The sequence below is a fragment of the Crassostrea angulata genome, unplaced genomic scaffold (genome assembly GCF_025612915.1).
Source record: "Crassostrea angulata isolate pt1a10 unplaced genomic scaffold, ASM2561291v2 HiC_scaffold_112, whole genome shotgun sequence".
Classification (NCBI taxonomy): Eukaryota; Metazoa; Mollusca; class Bivalvia; order Ostreida; family Ostreidae; genus Magallana; species Magallana angulata.
This window is the reverse complement of record NW_026441667.1, coordinates 107,198-129,060: the sequence shown is the minus strand read 5'-3', so window position 1 is coordinate 129,060 and position 21,863 is coordinate 107,198. Positions and strand designations below refer to the sequence as shown.

The window sequence follows — 21,863 nt, the reverse complement described above, 5'->3', positions numbered from 1 at the left end:
TAATACTGCTTCATTAAAAAAAGAAGCAAGTATAAGTTGTTGGTTTTTTTGTCTACATGATTCATACTACCAATATATATCTTCGAAAAAGTGGACGAGCAACTTTTGATACAAGCAATCTATTCTGTTAAGATTAATTAAGATAAAAGCCGGTATATCTTCTTGGGAAAAGTTTGAAAGTTAAAGGTTTATGTTAAAGGTTAAGGTTCTCTAACAATCACTTATTCTGAAACCAAAAAGTTTACCTTTCCGCAAAAACATTACGATTGATTTTTTTTTAAATCGTAAGTTTTGAAAATTCATTGACCGACAAACGTGTTTTTTCTAATCACTGATCATCAAGCTTTAACCCCCCCCCCCCGCCCCCCCCCCCCCTCGCAAACATAAACAATTCTTGGATGAATTGCTAAGGTTAAATGGTAAAGATAGCCCAATTGTAAGGTTAAGGTAAAGAGTATGGTAAAGGATACTGATTTTGTTAATATATATTTTTTTGCATTAAATGAAAAGACAGGCAAATAAAATGTCAGTTCTTAATGAAGTTATCATAATGTACAGCAATGTATGTTTGAAATATTGTGAAGAGCACCTTGTAATACGACCATTTTATTCCTCTTGGCGGTATTTTATTTAAAAAGAAGAACATAATTTTTGGCACCTTGAATGCTTTATTGAATATGGTCCAATGTATAGTTCTTTAAAGAGGAATATGAATAAATTTAAATTGCTGATTAAACGAATTGGTGTTAATAGTTTTAGAAAACTCATTTACAACTTTTTTCAATTTAAATAAAACGCAAGGTTAGATTTGATAGATGCAGGTAATGGCTAGGATTTAATGTTAATGTAAAAGAAAGGCTATACTAGTAACCTTACTCGCGTTTGTTTTTTTTATTTAAAGATTAAGATAAATTGGTCAAATTCTTTTATTGTGAACTTGGGTTAAGTTCCTTCACAAGGTATAATGGAAGAGAAAGCTGATGCAAAGTGGACAGAAAGCCTAGTGGCCCTGCATAGTCAGAACTACGTAACAAATGACAGAATAAATTAAATCTTAAATTAAATAGATTAAAACATCCGAAATGTTTCTTAGAGAAAATGACACAAACCACTTAAGGAAAATGAGGTTCCTTTGGAATAAGTTACGATTAGATTGTACATGCATCCATTTGTTTTTTCTTATAGTGGGAATTGAACCTACTGTTTTTTCCTGTTTGAGAACAGGAACTGTGTCCCAACACACCATTTCAGCGTTTCAGTGAAATGGTTACTAAAACCTATTCTTTTATAATTTATTTGAATGTATGGTGTTATGTTAAAAATATAAACAGAATACAATGAGTTAACACTTACCGGGTCGATGTCAGGAGACCTGGAGGTGGGGCCAGTCATGATCTGAAGTGGCTCCTGAGTGGTATAAGCGGCCTCATCGGTAGGAGAAGATAGGTCAGGAGTCTCCTCCTCATCTCCTACTTCCTCAATGATTGGTCCGGGGCCTTGACATACTTCCATTGCCGCCTACAAAGAAAAAGAAACGCATTGACTTTCTGAGTCTAGAGTTTCTCACAGAGATAAAATCTAGAAAAATAAAATGAGACGGTATGTACCTCATCCTGGGTCATACATTTTTCTATTAATTTGACAACTTTCAAAATGTCGCACTTTGATTGCTTCAGCAGATAATATTGGTCTTGTGTTGCAGCCCTATGGGTCATCTGCTGAGTATTGGCATCCCTTGCCCAGGGAAACTTAGACCTGACATGAAAATAGAAATATCGTTTGTACCGACTGCCAATAATATTATCAATATATAAAACAGAATCTCCATATACTCAGGTAAGGCAATCGAGCCCCTTGTCTATTTGAATAAAAAATGCATTTATTGAAGTGTTTAAAATAATTTTAATGTAAAAATGCAGTCTTACTTTGGTAGCGGTTGCCTTTCTTAGGTCGGTGACCGACAGCTTTTCGTTTACTCCTGCTGTCTTCCATATAGACTTCACAGCTTTGTTAACGAGAGACGTGGTCATGGGGTCTGGATGGCCCTGGATACGTGACAAACACGGCACTCTCCTCCCTCGCCAACTCCGAAAGTAACCGGGAAGTCTTCTTCTGTTGTGAAGATACTTAAGTATCTCAACAACCCAGGTGAAAAAAAGAGAGTGACGGGTAAGACGTGTCCAGTTTTGTGTTTGGAAATCTAAAAACGAAACAATGAATGTTAGGACAGTTTGCAGTATAATAACATGTTATTTGAAAGCAAAGAAAGAAGATTTAAACACTTTAAGTGACGACGTGCTCGTCGTCCTGCTCCACAGCCTTCCTGAGTGCCCCCATGGTGAAGTTGGTAACGGATCCAGCCCGTTGCCCATTCCTGACGAGCGTGTTTAGGATCAGGAAGTTCCTGCAGACTAGGAAGTCCCTCTCAGGGATGCATCCTTTTTTATCCTGATCCTCTCTGTCGAAAGTGTCCCGGGCTAGCTGGTAAACCTCACTCTCCCTATACTTAATGATATCTCTTGTCTCGATTCTTCCCTATTAGAAAAGAACTGTATGTCTTAGTCTACGTGGTCAATGTGCATTGTACTTTGTATTTTATTTGACTATTGTATTGACTCTTTTTAATTTAGATCTGGTTACCATCGTCACGGTGTTCCGACTCGTCTTTTTCTGATATCCAAATGTAAAGATTTGGCCCATTTCTTGAGCTTTTATGTGCCTTTTGAGGACTGCTCAGAATTCAAAATACCCTCATCACAGAGAAAAGCCAGACAGTCCTGTAGCGAGCCTATTTTAAGAGATATCGTAAATTTTACTGACATGTTTAAGGAATTGGATATTTCCGTTTTGTGTTTAAATGATATCATGACAATTATACCTCCCACTCTGAAGGAGATGGGGGCATGTTGTTTAACTCATGTGTGTCCTTCTGTTTGGAAGCAGTATAATGAAATGACTTGACTTCTTTTTCATATTTTGCAGAAACAGGAAACTTAAGGAGACATTACCTAGAGAGGATCGAATTGTTCCTGGAGCGTGCTGGGCCCTGGCTGGCGTCAACCACTGGTCCCGGATCTTGGACGTGTTTTGAATGGAAGCCAGGTCCATGGTAGGGCCAATTGATGACCAAGTTATAAAAACTTGATTGCAGTGTTAGCGTGCAACTCTGTCACTCCTGTTTCTCTCCAGGCTGCACAGCCACTCGAAGAAAGAGCGAATTATAGGAGCTGTAAATGATTTATGTAAGTTATTTTTCTCTCGACAGGTTTAATAAGATATTGAGAAAACAAATTCTGTGCTTTGTTACGTTGTTTCCAGCCCGAATTGGTGTCTGCCCCCTCCTCTTCTATCTCCTCAATGATGGGTCCAGGACCCTGGCAAACTTCCAATGCTGACTACAAAGAAAAAGAAACACATTAACTTTTTGAGTTCAGAGTTTCACAGACAGAATAAATCTAGTAAAAAAAAATGCGTCAGTATGTACCTCATCCTCAGTCATGCATTTTTCAATGAGCTTCACAATCTTGGCACTCTCTTGCTTCTTTTGTTTTAACAAATAATATTGATCTTGCGTTGAAGCTCGGCGTGTCATCTGTTTAGCTAAAGCTTCTCTAGCCCAGGGGAACTTGGACCTAACCTGGAAATAGAAATATTGTTTGTACTGACTGCCTACCAATAATAACATCAATATAAAGAACAGAATCTCCATATACTCAGGTAAGGCCATCGAGCCCCTTGTTTATTTGAAAAGAATGCATTAGTGTTTAAAATAATTTTAATGTAATAATGCAGTCTTACTTTGGTAGCTGCTGCCTTTCGTAAGTTGGTGACCGACAGCTTTTTTTTCACTCCAGCAGCCTTCCATATTGACTGTACTGATTTGTTGACGAGGGACGTGGTCATTGGACCTGGATGTCCTGATGGTCCCATCGGGTAGGTGACGAACACCGCACTCTCTTAACTCCCCAACTCCGAAGAGTAACCGGGGAGTCTTCTTCTCATCATTGTTGTGAAGATACTTAAGTGTCTCCACAACTCGGGGGAAAAGAAGAGAGTGCCGGGTGTGATGTGTCCCGTCTTGTCTTTAAACACTTACAGTGGCGACGTGCTCGTCGTCCTGCGTTTCGGCCTTTCTTAGTGCCGCCATGGTGAAATTGGCAATGGAACCAGCTCGTTGCCCATTCCTGATCAGGGTGTTCAGGATCAGGAAATTTCTGCAAACAGGGAAATCCTTCTCAGGGATGTGTCCCTCCTTATCCTCTCTGTCCTGTCTGTCAAATGTGTCCCGGGCCAGCTGGTAAACCTCGCTCTCTTTATACTTAATAATGTCTTTCGTCTCGATTCTTCCTACGTTAGAAAAGAACTGTATGTTTTAGGCTACTTGGTCAATGTGCATTGTACTTTCTGTCATATTTGAATATTGTATTGACATGTTTTTTTTCTTTAGGTCTGGTTACCATCATCTTTGACGCGCTGTTCCACTCGTTTTTTTCGGACGTCCATATGCAAAGATTTCGCCCATCTTCTGAGCTTCTCCGTGCCTTTTGATGTGATATCAGAACTTAAAACACCCTCATCACAAAGAAAAGCAAAGAAGTCCTGTAGCGAGCCTATTTTAAGAGATATCGTAAGTTATACTGACATGTTTAAGGAATTGGCACTTTCTGAAATAATATCATAATCATGACAATTAAACCCCCACTTTGAAGGAGATGGGGACATACTGTTTAACTCATGTATGTCTATCTGTCCCTCTTTCTGTTTGTAAACAGTATAAATAAATGACTTGACTCTTCTTTTTCATATTTTGCAGAAACAGGAAACTTGGAGACATTACCTAGATAGGATCGGATGGTTCCTGGAGCGTGCTTGGCCCTGGCTGGCGTCAACCACTGGTCCCGGATCTTGGACGTGTTTTGAATGGAAGCCAGGTCCATGGTAGGGCCAATTGATGACCAAGTTATAAAAACTTGATTGCAGTGTTAGCGTGCAACTCTATCACTCCTGTTTTTCTCCAGGCTGCACAGCCACTCGAAGAAAGAGCGTATTATAGGATCTGTAAATGATTTATGTAAGTTATTTTCTTTCTACCCTAGGTCTAATAAGATATTGAGGAAACAAATTATCTGGTTTCTTACGTTGTTTCCAGCTGGAACTGGTGTCTGCCTCCTCCAATCCGGCCTCAGCTTCCGCCTCCCTCTCTGCATTATCATCACTTTCCTCGTGACTAAAATGTTAATAGACGACATGATAAATTGATGATATACTTAATATAGATGATGTAAAGAGAGACGTGAAAGAATAAAAAATGTAGAATAATGGTAAAGTATTATTTCTAGTTTGTATAAGAATACAACTAACTCTATAATGTGGCCTCGTCTGGCAGACATGACCAGTTCGTGCATTTCTGGTCCCCTGGCCATGCCATGAATTCTGTTCAGATGCACATCAAGGCGGGCAGTTAAAGATTTGCAGCCCTTTAATGGACACGCCTTTAGCCTGTAAGCAATCACATTTAACTCATGTGTGTCTATCTGTCCCTCCTTCTGTTTGTAAACAATATAAGTAAATGACTTGACTTCTTTTTCATTTTTGCAGAAACAGGAAACTTGGAGACATTACCTAGATATGATCTTATTGTTCCTGGGGCTTGCTTGGCCCTGGCTGGCGTCAGCCACTGGTCCCGGATCTGGGCGGTGTTTTGAATAGACGTCATTTCCATCGTTGGGTCAATTGTAAACCTAATGATGAACACTTGGTTACAGTGTTGGCCTGCAACTCGTTCGCTCCTGTTTTTCTCCAAGCTGCAGAGCCACTCGTAGAAAGTTTGCTTTAAAGGGTCTGTAAATGATTTTTGTAAGTTATTTTTCTTTCTACCCTGTCTAATAAGATATTGAGGAAACAAATTATGTGGTTTCTTACGTTGTTTCCAGCTGGAACTGGTGTCTGCCTCCTCCAATCCGGCCTCAGCTTCCGCCTCCCTCTCGGCATCATCATCACTTTCCTCCTGTCTAAAATATTAATAGACGACATGATAAATTAATGATATACTTAATATAGATGATATAAAGAGAGACGTGAAAGAATGAAAAATGTAGAATAATGGTAAAGTATTATTTCTAGCTTGTATAAGAATACAACTAACTCTATAATGTGGCCTCTGGCAGACATGACCAATCCATGCATTTTTGGTCCCCTGACCATGCCATGAATTCTGTTCAGATGCACATCAAGGCGGGCAGTTACAGATTTGCAGCCCTTTAATGGACACGCCTTTAGCCTGTAAGCAATCCCATTTGTAACAGCACCTTTCAGTATATACAGTGAAACCTGTTGAGATTGTCAGTACAAATTTTGCTTTCAGAATTCTAGAGAAAATTTTTAGAGAGACTCATAAGTTTCAAAACCTTTAAGTGTTCTCTGATAACAAGGGCTTGTCTTCTTTTGTTTTATCGTGGGCTGTTCGGAGTTGACGAGGAAGGTGGACCACTTGCAGACTGCATTCTGGGCAGGTGGGCCGCTTTCGCCTCCCACTGGTCTGTGGCCGCTCATAATGGCGGGGCCTCTTACGTTTTTCTATTTAAGAAAATGTCAAATTGGATTATTTATTTTAGAATTCATTCTTTTAATATTTTATCATATTTTTGTTGTAGAACAAATGCCTACCTCCTCTGGCTGTTCCTGCTGCAACCTCCTCTGATGATTCATCTTCACTGGCCTGAGGTGGGTCAGGGCTAGCCGGGAGAGTAGGAAGAGATGCCACCATCTCCTCCTCCGTTGCTTCCTCTATGCTGTCCGCAGCCACCGTTTCCTCCTTTTCCAACGCCTTGGACAACTAATAATAGTAAACTAAAGATAATAGATTTTTGCAGAGCTACATTTTATATAAGTGTATATTGTTTAAATTATATCTTACCAATGCTTGTGGCAATCTCCTTGATTCAATTGGGGGTTCCTCGTCAGAAGAGGAGTCCAACTCGGACAGGCGGTAGTCCTCGTCCTTGTCATTCTCCTATGAGGACTCTAGCACTAAGAGACTGACTTGTCTGTCCTGAATCATATAACGGATATATTCTTTAGGTTACTTGAGTCACTCAGGTGAACAATTGTAATTGGTCTTCGTCCGTCGTCGTGCGTTAATAATTTTACATTTTGTGGTATAAGGTGTAGGGTTAAGGTTGTTAGGGTCAGAGTGTGAATGTGGGAGTTTAAATTAAAGCGTGAATGGTTGTGAGGGTCAGGGTGTAGTAAATCAATGTATGGTATGGTGAAATGGTGTATGGTGAGGGGTTGGTGTATAGGATGTTGAATATAAGATTTGAAGGTCAGGATGCAAGTCAATAGCTTTACTGTATCGTATTACAGCAATGGTTTACTGTAAAGCATGTAGGGTGTAAGGTATAAGGGGTTGAGGGTAAGGGTAAAGGTGAACAACTGTGTAGTAGGGTCAAGTGATAAAACATAATGGAATGGTGTGTAGGGTAAAGGGTGTGAGGGTCAGGGTAATAGTGAATGACTGTATAGAAAGGTGTAGTGTTGAGGTTTATGATGTAGGTTATAGGGTTAGGGGTCAGGGTGTAGCTGCATTGTATGGTGTAGTATGGAAAGTTAATGGTATAGGTTGTTGGGTGTAGAGTATATGGTGTGAGGGTCAGGATGTAGGTGAATAATTGTATGGTGAAGTGTTGAATGTATAGGGTATAAGGTGGTAGGGTGTGAGGGTGAAGGGAAAGGTTTATAGTTAAATGAAGATAAAAGAATAAAAGCCAGTTTAATTTTTTTCATAATGTTTTTGCTATGAGATAAAATGAGAACTAAAAAGTGTTGTCTTGTTAAGATAGCAAAATGGTGGGTATCCAAAATTTTAAAAAATTATGGTGTGAAGGTTCGCATATGAAGCGAGGGATCGAAGCTAGACGTTCGCGGGGATTTTACTAGTTATTTACAAGACAAAGTAAAGAAAATAGTAAAAAAGAAAAAAGCAATCAGGGAAAGAGCAAAGCTCCAGAAAGAGCTAGACAACTTGGTTTGGGATGTTTTAGAATGAAAGTCTGCAATTTCTTTGTGTAAAAAGAAAAGCACGGTCTCTGTTCACTGAGTATTGCTACCCCTTTTTGTTAACCTTTTGTTAGTAAAAGGGAATATGTAAAAGTAATGAAAGATAAAAGTAGATATTTATTATATTAAACAAATCTATACAAACGTTAAGATTTGATAATTTTTTAATGAGAAGGTCCAGAAGATAATGTTAATGATTGAAACGTTGTGGTATGACTATGATTATGATGTGGATGGTATAGTAGCAACTTTAGACCGATTTACAAGTATTTCGGCTTTCTTTACGTATTTAGGAATTTTACCTAGAGAGAAATTAAGTCTCAGCAAGCAAAGTCGACAACATTGTCAGGACCATTTACCTCTAGCTAATTTCTCTAGAAAGGGACTTGAATGCCTAAGATGGAGTGTGAGTATAAAACTTTTTGAAGGTGATGGTTTTGAATTTCATCTGGCTTTATTACCAGAACCTCATTGGACACATTTTCAGCACGTAAATGAATTACTTCTACAAAAGCACCAATACAATTTTAACGATACTTTCCGAAAACTCTTTTCGACATGTATTCAATCTTTGCTGCCAGCTGATATACTAGTATCTAGAGGTACATTTAAGAAAAATTCAATAATAAACATCCGAAAATGGAGGGTGTTACCAGATGACCGAGCTCTTTTGTTACATCTTATAAAGCGCTTCTATAAACGCCACATGGAGAGGAATTTCAGGCAACAATTTTAGCTTTTCAATTAGGTGAAAATGACACTTCTGATTTCTGATGTAGTAGACGTTTATGCATTTGATGTAAATAAAGCTACCATTTCTATTCATGCTGCAATAACCATCTCATCAAAGGTATTTGATCAACACTTCTTATGGTTCAGATTCGGTTTACAAGAGGTCATCGGTGAGCGTGGAACATTTACCACGGCACTAACTTTGAGTTCCTGCGCTAACTTAGATGGAAGAGTAATTGACATTACCAAAGAACTACGCAAAATTTGCAAAACTCTTCATGTTCTAAATTTTATTAAATTCTACACGTATACACCACATTTCAGTTCATTGTATATACATCCGACCTTTGGATGCATAGTTACCACTGGTATTCTGCATGTAGAAATCATAGAGAGTATGGAAAGAAAGAGTAAAGCGTATTACATATATGTGAAGAAAGCTGTCTCAAACCTGTCAAGGCCAACGCTAGGGTTGAAATAGTTGCCTTGCAAAAGAACGGTTCAAAAACATTATCGCAAAGGCGTTTATTGATTGTTTTGCGCTTCAGAATCGTATTGAGAAGTACCCACTGTTGGCGCCATTTACGAAAAAAACATCATCACTTGATTCTAAGTGACTTTTCTGGTTTTTTATCTAGTATACCAATAGGCGGGTCTTGGAATTGATTGAAAAGGAGAGGAAATATACGATATTTTAGTAAAGGAATTTCGAAGTTTAAATATTACTTTCTTTCCTTATCTATCATTTTACGACGGAAATAGAAATCCTAAAATAGCTTTTTGAAAATATTACATGAACATTCTCGTCAAGTTTCTGTTGAAAAATGTATAGAAGTCACCGGTCGTGTGATTCATTCTCTAGAATCAGAAGGATAACTTCATAATTCGAAATTCCGAAAAATTGCAAATGACGGCAACTTTTCCCTACCATGGATTCCAGAGATTCTTTGCAATTTGAAAGAACAACGTATTGACAATGAGTTGTTGACAGAAATGTGTACATATGTTTCATGTATTTAACTAATGCAAAATAATTGGTATTGTTTCCTACGAAAATGTCCACAAGCATCATTTGATGATTCACAAGAAACTACCAAATTTGACAAATAATCTTCAGAAACATGACCTTCTTTTTAACTTAAGACTTAAAAATTTCCCTCATTTAATTGTAATGAAATGACATGAGAATCTCCCGTATTTATTGAGTACGCATGAAAAAACATACGAGCGACTTGAAAAGCTTAATGATGACCCCGAGAGTGTAAACAATTCAGATGAGGTCAATAGAATGAACCCTGATCTTGATATTTGCTTGTTAATGAAATCCCGAGAGAGAATATTCTTAAGGGATCAAGGAAAAACTGCACAACTGGATTTTGAGGCCGCTGGCAATCAATCGAACTTGAAATCTTACATGTTGTAAAACTCTTCAAACCAAAGTCTCTAAACGCTGCTTATAATCAGTTTAGTAAATCAAGTATCTCTATATACTTTTAGGGGAAAATTTGACCACCACCATGATGGCTAGAGGGGGATCTTTTCCATCCTCACTAACGGAAAGAATGTTCGCTAGATGCACTCTGGCAGATACAGTGCAGCTATCGTGAAAGTTGACAAAACTATCCTATCCTGCAAATAAGCTCTATCCTATCCTATCTTTTCAAAATAAAGGAATGCAAGTTAAATGAAACGAAATTTAAGAATTGAATAATTTCATCAATTAATGAAGTACTCGAAAAATTAATTAAATCTTAAAACCGAATATTCTTCGAGCGGGATAACTTACTTCCTGTGCTACGGTAAAATTAAATCGTACGCAGGATGGACACAATAACCGAGACAAACAGGTACGCGATGCGATTTTTGATTTTATTATATTTATGCATGAAAAAACAGATAAATAACTTCGATGCACTTATTGAGGAACTGTTTAGTCACATTTTTTATCAAATCATTTTCTTATCACATATAACTGAGCGTAATTATCATAATTCGAGCAATTCGTTCGGCGATAAATGTAAACCGATCTGGAAATATATAATTCGTTTAGGAAGTTTATATCGTTTATAGTTAAACCACTCGGAGTTATTTTTAAAGTATAAATTCTTAAGCATTTATAGCTAGTTAACATTTATTAATTCGATATGTTCAGGCTAATATCGGACAGAAATATGCGTCCGTTATTGGGCATCGAAGAAATTATATGAAACGTGAAGCAATGTCTGTTTCTTGTATACATGTTTATCTTTTAAAATGCCGAATATGTCGTTCATAAATTCAAGCTTTTATTACTTTGCAGACTTTAAATGAAGTAAATACAGAAATCTATTTCTGACGTTGTCAAATCTCGCAGTGACTCCGTACTTGCGTACGAATTGACAAAGATGTAGCGCTGACATTTTAGCGCACATCAATGTTATGCACCGCGTTCTTGATATAATAATTTTTCTTGGTTTAACTTGTAAAACGTGTTAAATTGACATTGAAAATACATGGTTAAGCCAATTTTCGGTTAGCAAAAAAACTCTGAAATTCATACTCGAATCTGATTGGCTGCAGGATAGGATAGGATAGAACTTAACTTTTCTATTTCTATCATGTATCGTGCATCCTCTCCTATCCTATCCTTGTAAACTTTCAGGATAGCGGCACTGTATTGGTTAACACCTTCTCGAATTCTCTCTTCAGACATTTCCAGTTTCGGAAACTTTATAATTCTTGCATAAAATATAATTGCCACCCGGCACCACGTGAGTAGTATGAGGGCTAGCATTTCGAGCGGATCCTGAGATCCTGAAATGATCCAAACTCTAAAGATCCTGTCCGAACAGGTGATTTGAATTGCCAGGTGGGGGATAAGACCCTGACAATAATCCAAACCCGTTCCGGATTCGAATTAAATACTTGCTCATTAAAGGTGACTTTTAATTTAACCCTATTTCTACTTAACAAAGCTTTTCATTGATACAAGAGTATATGGTATAAAATGAGGGACAAGCCCCTAAAGACGACTGATTGTTAAACCCGATTACCCCAATCACGGTAAGAAATAAATCATCGAGGTTTATAGTCAAGCCACGGACGAGGAGAGGTATGACTGTATTTCTATACATTTATTTTTTCATGTTATATTTACCAATGCTTTCTTATTTCTTATCATTTTGGTTTTTTTTTATATTATATTTTTGGAGGCTTAAAAATTCGGTTATAACTACTCGACAACAGTTATTACCTTGTAGGGTCCATGTGCCTGAATTCATTACACAAAACACAAATCTTCGTGCGCTTGTCAACAACAGTAACGGCAAAAGGTATGAAGACAATTTAGGAATTTTCTGCTGTTTGGCGCTGCATAAGGGACATTCATCAAATTTGGAGACAAGAACCAAAAGCTTATATGAGGCCTACAAAATCAGGACGATCAGCACGAATGCCCTCCGTATATTGAGTATCATGGACTTGATTTAATTCAAGAAATACACGAGTTTGAAAAATGTTTTGAAGTTTGTGTTAACAGTTATAATTTGCGAGAAGATGGAACAACGCTTCCAGAGAGACGGAGTGTATGTAGATTCAAAGAGCAAATGAATTTGAACAGATGTGAAAGTCATTTGTCCTATATAACGAATTTAAAGGCCTACTCCAAGAAATATCAGTGTCAAATCTGCGAGACATTTCCCCCCACAGCCTTGCGGTGTTTGTTAGGCCAACAAAAAATTATTCCTGTTTCCTGTCGCCCGACCGACCCTATCTTTTACCCTCCGACCCTAAAAGTTTTTTTGTGATCATGATGGTGATCGGTAACTTCGCTAGAATTTCCTCAGAAAGAGAATTGAAAGTGCCCGGTCTTCTACATTCACAATTGTGTAAACTGACCTCACTGGCAAAATAATGATAGTTAACTAATATACAGACATTTTACTGCATAAAATAACCTTGTGATTATAGTATAATTTGCAACTATCTTATTTTCAGGGGTTATAAATACGGGTGATGCCACAACAAACTGTGCATTGGAAATTACAAAAAACGATGTTTATAACTTTGAATCCTGATTTAACAGTTAGTTAATAACCTGTTATTAGTTAATAACTGCAATTAATGTTAAAATTATCATAAAACTGGTGTCTATATTATCTTGAAAATTAAACAGATTCTCTACATAATAACGTACGGTAGTAAGTGGGTCAAAGGGTTGGACTAATACCCCAAATACACGAAAGTACAGACACTGATTTGATATTGACATTAAGCTAAAACAAACAGAAATATTTATCCAGAAAAGGATAAATACATTCATACACATGTAGATTAAATCTTGCAAATAATATTAGTTTTTATATTTTTTCGTTGCATTACATGCATCAATAATACAAAGACCTTTGGAAATTTTGAATCATCATTAACATACTGTGAACATACTTTTTTCTCATTATAACACACATCCTTGAAGTTTTTGAAAATAATTTTTTTTTTAAATAAAAATTTTTTCCTACCTATCTACCCTAATTTTTTGGTCAGGTGACAGGAAACAGGAATATTTTTTTTTGGCCTAACATGAACGGATTTGCAGCAGTAAAACGATATTTAAATTTCCTGGAGGATTTCACGAAGGGAAAAAATATTCGAGCGGTTACGGGAATTTGGTTGTGTTGTCCCCACACATGATAGAGTTTATGAATGGTTCATATTATTCGATTTTGAAGCAATTTTACGTCCGGAATCTGACATACCACGCGACAGGAAATTACAGTGGCAAGCTGAGCATGTCCCTATTTCTGTGAGTGATTGTTCAAATGTGGAGCACTACAAGGAACCCATTTGTTTTGTTGAAGAAGATCAAGACAAATTGATTCAAGTGATGGTGACCTACATGGAGGAGATTGCAACTCACTGCAAATCACTAGCGCTAGACAAATGGGGTGCAGTAATAGAGAATTTAGACGAAAAACTAACCCATTGGAGACAAGAAGAAGAGAAGGCTGAGAATAGTCTAGCCCCAACAATGATGATAAATGAACTTACGAAAATGCTGTATTGTTAGCAAGTACCTGTGTTGGGATTTAATTCTGCACGCTATGACCTTAATCTCATTAATAAAAGTATTGCAAAGCATCTCTGTCTCCACGAATCTCAAGGAATAACAATCAAGAAACACAACTCGTACACTTGTATGAGCAACGATTCTCTACGATTCCTGGACATAATGAACTTCTTAGCACCTGGTACTTCTAACAGTAGCTTCCTAAAAGATATGGAATACCGGAAGCAAAGGGTTTTTTTCCTTATGAATATCTGACAGACGTTTCGTGCTTAGAGAGAGCTACCACCTCACAGTGCTTTTTACAACTCTTAAAAGCAGTGTTACATCACTAATGAAGGAATACAATTTTTGTAAAGACATATGGAAACAAGAGAAAATGACCTGTTTGCGAGATTTTCTAATCTGGATCAACAATTTAGATGTTGTACCATTTGTTAGTGCAGTATTAAGATTACAAGAGTTTTACTTCGGACGAAACATTAACATCTTCAAAACCGCCATGTCAGTACCAGGAATTGCTCGTTATTCAGTGCGAGTTGACGTTCCGGAGCCTCGTTTTCGTTGTTCGGAGAGGAGGACACAGACTTATTCTATACCGTAAAGAACAACATAATAGGCGGTCCGTCAATTATTTTTCATCGCTATGCCAAAGCTACAGAAACCCTTATAAGAAATACTCCTTAAAACCGTGCAAGAGGATCGTGGGTTACGATGCTAACGCGCTGTACTTATGGGCTTTAGACCAAGAGATGCCGACAGGAGCATTTGTTAGACGTCAAGAAAACGATTTTCGCCCCAAAGTAATTGTAAAATACAAAATGAACACAGGTCACGAGAAGCGCATCGGACCATATCCAGTAGACGGTTATTTCAGCGAGACTAAGACTGTTTTCCAGTTCCACGGATGCTATTTTCATGGTCATGAATGTGTTCTAACCAAATCTATTCGGAATAAAAAGTTGCTAGAAACCAAACACCAAAAATTTCAACGTACAAAGGAAACCACGGACTACATAAAGCAACTGGGGTATCAAGTCATTGAAATTTGGGAATGTAATTATAAGGAGCTTAAGAAAGAATGTTCTAATCTTCGTACAATAATTGATAAATTAAAGGAGACTTACTTGTAAGGCGAACTTTGATTGAAATTCTCCGAGGCATTCAGGAACGTGGGGGCAGGTGAGATATGCTTGCTAGTTCCCAGATCAGTATTTAAAGAATCGTGTGATCAATCGAAAACTGAATAATAATTTGAATAAATTGCAAATTAATAACAAAACTTATATAAGGGTGGGACAGGGTCGGGCACCTGCCCCCACGTTCCTGAATGCCTCGGAGAATTTCAATCAAAGTTCGCCTTACAAGTAAGTCTCCTTTAATTTATCAATTCTCCTTCGGCATCCAGTCACGTGGTGTCATGTGAGACTTTAAAGTCGATTGATACATGATTAAAGGATAAAGTAAAAACGTACTTCCAAGACAATTACAATATTTATTTGTACAATGCGACTATTTCTTCATTTTTGACAAAATTCCTGAAGAAAAACAAACATCACTTTCAATGTTTATGTCATAATATTACGCAAAAGTCTGAGCAGATGTCCAACCAACACTGTCCATGATCGTAGTAATCGGAACACCTGATGATTTCGCCGCACTCGAAGATGCCGCCCGAGTGCTGTGCGCCTTATAGATATCAGTATCTATCTTGGCGTTCTGTAAACACAACTTAAGCCACCTAGCTTAAGTATCAGTAGATACCGCTTTATACGGCTTTTGAGTTGAAATTAACAATTGAGAAACATTATTTCTAAACACCTTTGTTCTATCTAAATAATCTAAAATACACGAAACAACACAAATACAAGGATTATCTACATAATGCTTAAATTGAAGAGGTTTCAAATGAAAACCTGGTCTGCTCTGTTTCATTAATTCCTTAACATCAAAAATTATTACAGAAGAATTCTCATTGACAGTCATAAACTCAATGTTTAACGCTTTCAATGTCTGCAGTCTTTGTCCTGAAACTAAGGCCAATAGCATGACCAATTTCATTGATAAACTTAATAATGACATGTGTCGGTTTTTGCCTAAACTAACTAAATAATCTAACACTTGTCTAACATCCCATGTACTGGAATAACGTGGGAAACTGGGATTTATGTTAAACACTCCTCTCATAAATCTTTTGACTAACGAATGTTCCCCTAAATTCGAGTCATCATCTAAACAGACAAAGGAAGATAAAGCACTCCTTGCTGTATTTAACGCACTATAACTAAGTCATGCTTTATGAAGTGAAGTTAAATATTCAATTACCAAGTTCACAGAAACTTTATCAGATCGATCAACTTTCCCATCTATGAACTGAAACCATTTGTTTATATAAATGCCATACTGTTTATGAGTAGACCTTCGCCAGGACTTCATAATGATTGAAACCGATTCCTCTGATAAACCGCGTCCCTCGTATAATTGCCGGACACATGACAAGCGAGGAGGTGGAGTTTGTTGTGAAGCGAGTGAATCGCAGACAGCCGATTCGGTAACTTCAATGTCTTTGAGCTGTTCGGAATCTTTATGGGCGGAGCTACACACATCCTCATTAGCACCGGAAACCATAACTGTGTTTCCCAACACGGAACAATTAAAATTCCTTCGGCCCTGTCTTGCTTTATTTTCTGTAACACTCTGTCTATAATGCTGAAAGGAGGAAATGCATAAATGGTAGAAAACTGTTGCCAATTAATTGTGAATGCATCAAAAGCTAAAGATCCTGGGTCAGGATTCCACGAAACATAGTTTTTTAACTGAGTGTTTATACGAGATGCAAATAAATCAACACTTGGAAAAAATAATCTTTTACACAATGCATCAAATATATTTGAATTCAACATCCATTCTGTGTCGTCTCTAATTTTCCGACTCTCAAAATCTGCCTCAATGTTATCTTTACCCGGCAAATAAGCCGCTGAAATCCATATGTCGTTAGCTTTAGCTAATAGCCAAATCTTTCTTGTAATATCATTACATTTTGAAGATCTTGTTGACCCGAAATGATTGATACAAGCAACAGCAGTTGAATTGTCAATATGAATCTTTATATGTTTTCCACAAAGAATTGATTAAAAACTCTTCAGTCCTAAAAAGACTGCGTACAATTCTAAATAATTAATATTCGGGGCATAAGCAACCTCTGATTCTGTCCAATTACCCCCAGGTTTAGAATCACGTAATACTGCGCCCCATCCGGATAACGATGCATCCGTGAATAACTCAATTTGAGGATTAATACGTCTTATCGGAGCACAAGTGTTCAACACAGTGTCATAAAACCACATCATATCATATCATAATTTCATAGGAGAATCAAAATTTCCAAAACTCTTTGACAATGCTTCAATCTTCTCAATTTCAATCGTCTTAGAAAACAACTTTCCGTAAGGAATTGCCACTAAATAAACTTAATCTTTTGTCGCAAGGTAGCTATTTTCTTATCAGTCAGACTTATTGTCATTTCAACAGAATTAATTTCAAATCCTAAAAATGCAAATGACTGCGTAGGTTAAAAAATAGACTTCTCTTCATGTATGATAAATCCCAATTTTTTCAAAAGATCACATGTGTAGAACACATTGTCTGCACATTCTTTAAACGTTGCACCCTGTAAATACACATCGTCAATGTAAACTACAGAGATAAATCCTTTTGATCTTAACGAAGCAAATACTGGCTTTAACAACTTTGTAAAAACTCTTGGTGCTGAACTTAGTCCCATTGCCAGACATGTGTATTCCATAACATTGCCCTTCCAAATAAATCTCATAAATTTTCTAAATTCGTGGTGCACATTAACCGTGTAGTATGCGTCTTTCAAATCGATCTTTGCCATGTAACAATTCTGAGTCATAATATTTAAAACAGACTGAAAATGTTCCATTTTGAAATGTTTGTACACAACAAATTCATTGAGATCTTTAAGATTTAAAATAAGTCTAAAGGATCCGTCGGATTTTGGTACCGTGAAAATCGTAGATATAAATTGATCATCACAATGGTTAGCTTTGCGAATTATGCCCTTCTTCTCGAAGGAAAGAATGAGATCTTCAATTATTTCTGAATCACGCTTACAAGCAACTGTGGGTCTAGCCCTTGTCTGATATGGAATTTCACTAAATTCAATTTTATATCCTCTAACAATATCAAGAATATAAGTATCTGATGTCAATTCTTGCCAGTACTTTGATATACGACCAGCAATGTGTGCACTGACCTGCGAGTCTAGAACTTCTTTGCTTTGTAAGGGGTCCGCACACTGCTGCCCTTGTTCCATACGGATGACTGGGTGTTGTCTCGGGTTTGTTTTCCCCACCCCGTCTTTCCCTTCTTGGATCCATTTGTCCAAGAAGGCCTTGATCCTAAAAAAGGCTTTGCTGACGATTGATATTTGTTAACTTTCTTTCCAACTTTGTTGGCTTCCTGAATCAATTTTAGTTGATCGGCAATGTTATCTCCAAAAAGCATTTCCGTCACCGGAACCTGGTTAGAACACAAGGATCTATAATCCGTGTGCAGATCAGGCTTGATGTTGTTCCTTCGATATTCATTCATGTCATCATTAGCCATAGAAAGGAGAACCACGGTATCCATTAGACTTTCGATTAGCGGTGAAATTTCCTCATTTTCGCCTTTTGGATCCTTTTCAACCAGTTTTTCCAGAACATACGCAACCGGTCCAAAAGCCCGGAGAAGAGAGGATTGTGTTTTCTGAAATTCAATATCCTTTGATCTCGTAGTCGTTGAAATCTTTCTCCAAATTTCGGGATTAACCCTCGGAGTAGAGAGGTAATCACAGTTTTCGGGCCGAGGATTCTTCTCCAATAGATCAGTTCTTCTTTTTTCATCATCCTTTTTTGTTTGCCGATCGCGAACGATAGATTTCAGAATTTTAGATAGTTCTGAATTAATACACGGCCCCGTCTTTTCGGAAGAAGTGAATTTGTCTGAAAGTTTAGACAAAATTGAAATATTACCGTCTGGCTTAGTTTCCTCTCTATCTTGCGAAGAGTTTCCTTCTACAGAGAGATTATCTATCTCTATATCATCGTTAGATGATTTTCTTTTATTGGTAGCGGGCTCCTCACAAAAAGTGTCAATCCGCGCATTTGTGGATTTGATTTCCTCAATCACCAAAGACTGAAATTCTTGAAACTGTCTTTGTTGTGATTCGATCAGAAACTTTATCGAATCGCTTAATGACTCCGGAACAGATTGCTGTTCCTTTATCGGAGTACTTGTTTTTTGAGGACTTCCGAGATTACTCGGGGCATTTGCCACCTCAGTAGATATATCCAAATGTTCGTCAACTTCCAATTCTTTAGCAAGTCTTTGCAATAACGAATCAGTCATATTTCACAACGTAAAATTCCGCGTAAATTAAATTTCACGATAACAATTATAACCAAAGCACGTGCGCTCGCACTGGGAATAGCAGCAAAACAGATCTGGGAACTAGCAAGCATATCTCACATGACACTACGTGACTGGATGCCGAAGGAGAATTGACGACTCTTTACCATCCTTTTTTAAAAAGCATAAAGGGACTGTCACAGAAAATCAAATTCTTCAAGACATCTATGACGGATCCTTGTTTAGAATGGTGGAAATTGACATCACTACGCCAGAGAAATGTGAGGATGATTGGTAACGGCATTTGTCTCCAAACGAGCATTTTGAAGAAATGGCGCCGATATTTTGCACTGTGAATAACCCTTTTGACATTATAGGTCAGCACATGCAAGAGCACGTTACAAGCAATAATCTGAGCGAAAAACCCCGACGGTTATTAATCGGTGGAATGAGAGCTAGAAAAATACTTATCGCAACTCCCTTACTGCAGTGGTACCTTAGACAAGGACTACAATTCACCAAAATCTATCAGGTTGTAGAGTATTTTCCTATGCGATGCTTCCGAGAATTCGTGCGAGATGTTAGTGCAGCGCGGCGGCTGAGAGACACGGTTCCGTCGATGAGCGTCATAGCCGACACCCAGAAGTTGATCGGTAAATGCGGATATGGAGGACTAATCATAGACCAATCTAAACACAGACACGTTACCTATGTAAAAGGGGCGAATGCAGCAATTCAGGAAGTGAACAATCCTCTGTTTATGGCAGTGACGGAATTGCAGGACGAAGTGTATGAAGTGAAAAGGCTAAACAGATGATTATTTTTGATTTACCCATTCAGCTAGGTTATTTTATTCTTCAGTACGCCAAGCTCCGGATGTTACAGTTTTATTATGACTTTATGGATTCCCATGTGAATAGAAAAGATTTTCAATATTGCGAGATGGATACGGACAGCGCGTACATGTCTATTTCGGGTACTAGCTAAGAAGATGTTATAAGACCCGAAATGTTGGTCAGCTACAGACATGGACTCTACGGTTATTGCAGTGACGTGGATATTGAGGCTGATGACAAGTGTCACTGGTTTCCTCGACAATGTTGTGAAAAAACACTAGAAATACGACAAAAGAACCCCTGAGCTTTTCAAACTTGAGTTTGAGGGTGACGAAATGGTAAGTCTCTGCTCAAAGATCTACCTTGTGAGTAAAACACAATCCCGCGACATCAGGAAGCAGTTGATAGCAGAGCAGATTCTTAGAATGGCCAAAAAATGTAAGGTGAAACGGGCTCTTCGTTCAATTCCAAAAACATGCCGCGTAGTGAAATTCAGTTGTAAAGGCGTATCAAAACGCTTTGTGGAATCATCTTTATATACCTTTAAAAGGGTGTTGAAGACTAAATAACACGGAAATGGTATCACCAAAGGCTTTCGTGCGCGCAATAATGGTGTTTTTACCTACCAACAGGAAATTTGCGGGTTTTTCTACTTTTATTGCAAGAGACAAGTTCAGTCTAATGGAGTCGATACAAAAGTGCTGGACATTGAGTTGTGCCCAGAAAAAAGGGATACCGACGATGCAAACATTCTATTAGACCTCATGGACGAATAGTAAAGTCCATATGGACTTTAATAACAAAGACTGTTACATAAAGAAATGTACTATTTAATTATCATTCATTTTAAACATTACAATGGGGGCTTTGAAGTTGTTCACCAATATATTTGTAGGGTCTATCCTGTGCAGTAAGATAATCTCTAAAATAGGTGTGATATAACTCTGGAGACTGACCCATAGACTCGAGAAATTCGGAAGTATGGGTGTCAAAATAAAACACACAGCAGTGCGAACCTCTTTCATCTGTATTCAAAATGTAGAGTCCATTTTGGAATATTCTGATAAAATAAATCATTTGCAGCGAACACCCCCTTTAATTGACGAGAAACAATTTCGTCTTTTTGTAATATTGTTTTTATATACATTGAATCCATTATTTAACTTCCACGTTCCGGCTAGAGTCAATGCTCAGGATTGCTGGAAATCTTCCGTAACATATGCAGGAAACAGACTAAGGAAAGGCTTTTGCAAATTTGAGCTGAAGACGGGAGTGACCTTTTCTTAATGGCAAATTATGTTCCTCTTCGTAAGATGGGTTTATGTCAAAGATGTATAAACAATACCCTTTTAAATAGTCATTGCGGCTTAGCTGAAATGTAGGATTATCCTGGTCTTTTTTCTTCCCCCCTACCTATGAAAGAAAGGCCATGACGTAATTTCCTGTGCTGAAATTGAGTTCCAATGGTGCGGCAGGGACAGATTTACCGTCTACATAGACTGCACCAAAGTTGCAATGAAAATGTTCAAAATTGAACGGATTTAAAGAGTAACCTCCGCTATAGGCTTTTGAAAAAACTAGCCCCACTACAAGTCGTTCGGGTATTTCAAGAACAAAAAACGAATTTTATAAAGATGACATTTATTCATATTTACATGATGCATAACAATTAATTAGGTTAAAATTTCTTAATTGTCATTATCAATGTCGCCACTTGGGTTGCACTCCATGCACTTTAGCATCGCCATCTGGTTGCTATGGTCTTGACGCGCATAACATGG

At 37.7% G+C, this 21,863-nt stretch overlaps 1 protein-coding gene and 3 pseudogenes across 1 annotated transcript; 1 reads left to right on the top strand and 3 right to left on the bottom strand.

Moving 5' to 3' along the window:
- Positions 1 to 1,017: 1,017 nt before the first annotated feature.
- Positions 1,018 to 2,337, bottom strand: LOC128169264 (uncharacterized; annotated as a pseudogene).
- Positions 2,338 to 3,003: 666 nt separating this feature from the next.
- On the bottom strand, positions 3,004 to 5,761 carry LOC128169266 (uncharacterized; annotated as a pseudogene).
- Positions 5,762 to 16,294: 10,533 nt separating this feature from the next.
- On the bottom strand, positions 16,295 to 19,284 carry LOC128169269 (uncharacterized). Its single transcript, XM_052835428.1, has 2 exons — positions 18,111 to 19,284; positions 16,295 to 16,540 (listed from the first exon to the last, which is right to left on the bottom strand). The coding sequence occupies exon 1, from the start codon at positions 19,244 to 19,246 to the stop codon at positions 18,119 to 18,121; it is 1,128 nt and encodes a 375-aa protein (XP_052691388.1). The 5' UTR covers positions 19,247 to 19,284; the 3' UTR covers positions 16,295 to 16,540; positions 18,111 to 18,118.
- A 266-nt stretch (positions 19,285 to 19,550) lies between these two features.
- Positions 19,551 to 20,833, top strand: LOC128169263 (uncharacterized; annotated as a pseudogene).
- Positions 20,834 to 21,863: the final 1,030 nt, after the last annotated feature.